This window comes from Priapulus caudatus, unplaced genomic scaffold (genome assembly GCF_000485595.1).
Source record: "Priapulus caudatus unplaced genomic scaffold, Priapulus_caudatus-5.0.1 Scaffold627, whole genome shotgun sequence".
NCBI lineage: Eukaryota > Metazoa > Priapulida > Priapulimorpha > Priapulimorphida > Priapulidae > Priapulus > Priapulus caudatus.
In genome coordinates this window covers 10,273-13,556 of record NW_014577688.1, presented here as the reverse complement: position 1 = coordinate 13,556, position 3,284 = coordinate 10,273, and the positions used below count along the sequence as shown (strand labels likewise).

The 3,284-nt window shown below is 41.0% G+C and overlaps 1 protein-coding gene across 1 annotated transcript in view; it reads left to right on the top strand.

Moving 5' to 3' along the window:
* The window catches only part of LOC106812261 (zinc transporter ZIP14-like), a 16,295-nt gene extending 13,191 nt beyond the window's left edge, over positions 1–3,104 (top strand). The window contains exon 5 of the mRNA XM_014816090.1: positions 2,474–3,104. Within this exon, the coding sequence (XP_014671576.1) occupies positions 2,474–2,620 (147 nt within the window). The 3' untranslated portion in view covers positions 2,621–3,104. The remainder of the gene's footprint in view (positions 1–2,473) is intronic.
* The last annotated feature ends 180 nt before the right edge of the window (positions 3,105–3,284 follow it).

Sequence of the window (3,284 nt, the reverse complement as noted above, 5' to 3'; positions counted from 1 at the left end):
TGAACAGAACACAGCGAGATTCGGTTAACTGTACGGTTATAGCTTTATTGATTCCTACTAGTTCACAAATAATTCCTCTGCGTTCGTATATATGCAGCAGATCCTATCACCACTAGATTAATATTGAAGAAGTAACACGTCGCCGGCTTCGTCTTCCTCTCTCACGTTCGTCCTCTCCTCGCGTAGACAGGCAGTCTCCAAGGGGTCTCTCTCGTAGTCGCTCCCGGCTCTACCTAACTGAAATCCCGTTCTTCTCCTTCTCCGTTTTATTCCCCTCTCCCGTTCGTCTCCGGTTTGGCACCTACCTGAAAACCGGTGCCTCTATCTTCTCGCTCTGCAACGCTTCCGCTCCCTCTCTCTTCTTCTCTTTCCTTCTCCTTCTTCTTGCTACCTAGCCCTGAAAAATAACGCTCTCTTCCTCTTTCTCTTCGTCCTTGGCTGCTTCTTCTCCTTCTTCTTCTTCTTCTTCTTCTTCTTCTTCTTCTTCTTCTTCTTCTTCTTCCTAACCCTAACCTGAAAAAAAACCCACTGCTCTGTTCGGCGCGCCTTATATACCTAGCTGGCACGCAGATTTCGTTCGCTGGTGCAATCGTACGTTTTACCTGCTGACGCAACCCGTGTCTGGTACGACGATTGCATCAACTTATGCAACTCGTTTCCAAGTAAATATTCCTCTCTCCGACAACTTAGACTATTCATTCTATTCAAGTCTCCTCATATATTATGCTGACTAATAATACATAACCGCGCAGATTATTCTATTCTATTTATCTCGTTATCGCTTTTCGCGTAAACACTTCTTGTTTTCCCCGACCATAGCAGTAGCAGTGATAGCATGATCCAAGATGGCTGCGCCCATGGACGTGCGTGTTGACATATTTATGTGCGATCTATAGCTTGTCCTCTCTTTAGTCAATATAATTGGTTATTCCATCTATACTGTGAGTTCAATCTATCCCTCCTGATCTAGTCTACTGCTCCTGTAAGTTACACACCCCTGAAATCTCCACAGTATGATCCCGTATGCATGTGTTAACTGTTTTAATGTTCCTCGTTACATTTGTGGCTACATGTAATTGTTCTATCATCTCCGTATTATTGTCTGTGTTTGGAAATTGGCCATAAGCCCTACAGTATTCTCATTGTCGTCCACCTTTAGTCTCTAGGTACCGGTACTCAGTTATCAGACATATAGGAATAAGTGCATGGAGTTAAAGGGGTGCTGCGCCACTCCGTGTTATTGTGTATCTCGCGTTGTTCTCGCGCGTTCTGGCGAGAACCTTTGTTGTCATTCGCGTGACCGTCCATGTTTGATTCGCTGTACATGTTTGATGTCAATACAGTTTGTTGGACTCATACTCAGCTGTGTGTGGTGGTATTAATCTAGTTAACGGAGGTATTAATATTATCTGGAACTACATGTTGTTGGTTTCCAATGGTGTAGCACACATATTTGGATTGACCCAGTTTGCTCTAATTTTCGGCCTTTTTTATATAAGAACCTGTTTAATTTATTAGGCTGAAGAGGTTCTTATATAATAGGTGCTTTATTGGTCCAATTTCAGCCTGGAGGTTCTTAAAATCACGGGTTCTTTTATGCGGGTGTTTACTGTATTCTCGCATTCCCGTGCGCACGCGTGTCCACGCACGGAGTCATGTAATCGTGTTCTCATACAAACGTTATCTATATGTATAAATATGTATTTGTAAACGGATACAGACTGTATCATACAGTATATAAAGGTCTGTCAGTGGAAATGCCAAATGTGTCCTTTATAGACAGGCGTCTGTTATATAGAGATGATTTTACTGTATGCTGGGCACTCACAGGAAATGCCCAAATTGTTCCTAATAGAGTTATGTCCATCCTATATAGGCAGTGTAACTGTATAATGGTGTCTCAATGGAAACACTGTATGTCCTATATAGACAGGTGTCCTTACATGCAAGTCCTAATTGCATTGAATTATGCATTTCAGAGCATGCTAATTGAATTAAATGTTTATACAAACATGTATGGATATAAAGGAATTATTACTGAGATAGTAATGTTAAAATATAGATAAAGATATGTAGGTTATTATTAAAATATATAGATTTTTGAACACCTATTTATTAGCGAGTGATTTTCAATTATGATCAGAATTATTGCATGAATCTTTCCAGACAACATATGAGATGAATGACCTAAAGTTATGTTGCATCTCATGATGTTATGGACACAGTAGCAAGTATAAATGTTCCCCGCACCACTCCTCTGAACCACGCCACAGGAATAGATTAATTTTTTAGGGCAAGGCCAGAGTTGCTTTGCCTTTAATTAATCATAGCTTTTTTTGCAACATGCACCTGATAAGAGGAGCAGCTGCAGCATTTTGTTGTCGTGGACGTCGTGCTGTTTTGTAACAGTACGACGCGTCACCGTTAGATTGTTACGCTGGGAAGTCTCTAATCTGTTGGTTTCCGTTTGCAGATGCCAGAGATGGCAGAACTGTTGGATAAGGCGTTGGCGGAAGGGAAGGGCATGCGGATGCTGCTGCTACAGAACCTTGGCCTCCTCGTTGGAGTAGTCCTCATGTTTGTGCTGGCAATGTTCCAGGGTAATATCCAGTTTGTGTAGAGGTGGCGCTGCAGTCACGGCTACGGCCGTTATCACATCCTGGAGGTAGTCGAAATAAACGAAAAACTGCTATTTTTTTGTAGAAGTTTTAGGTTTTTCGCGGGTAAACTGATAAACGCTGTGCATAAAATTAATGCGTAGCCGCAGATTCATGTGCTTTCTCGCACTAGGGAGTGCTTTTGGTAAGGTTATGGTTCATGGCATTACATGGAGTGTATAGGAGCTTAAAATGTTTTCTTTTCAAACCTTTACATTGGAAAAGAACATGGTTACTTTGTCCTTTTCCGGCAGCAGAACTGATGTACCAGAAAAGTGAAAATGAGTTAATTTCGGCCCTCCTGTACCTAGCTTGACTCTATCTGTGTACACACATGTTCCGTTGTTGCTTTTTATTGTTGCATTCGCCATCTATACAATCCGACCAATACTAGCCAATAGAGCTCCGAAGTGATGACGTCACGGTGGCATGACAACGAACCTACTGGTTCTAAACAATCATATGCTCTGGTAACATTATCTGCGTGAAAATGGTGTCGTGTTTTGTACCCGATTGTAACTATCATTCTGAGAGTCATTATTGCAGTTTTTATAGATTTCCAAAAGATGAAAGTAAAAAGCAACAAAAAATAAAAAAATGAAAAAATAAAAATAAAATAATTAATTC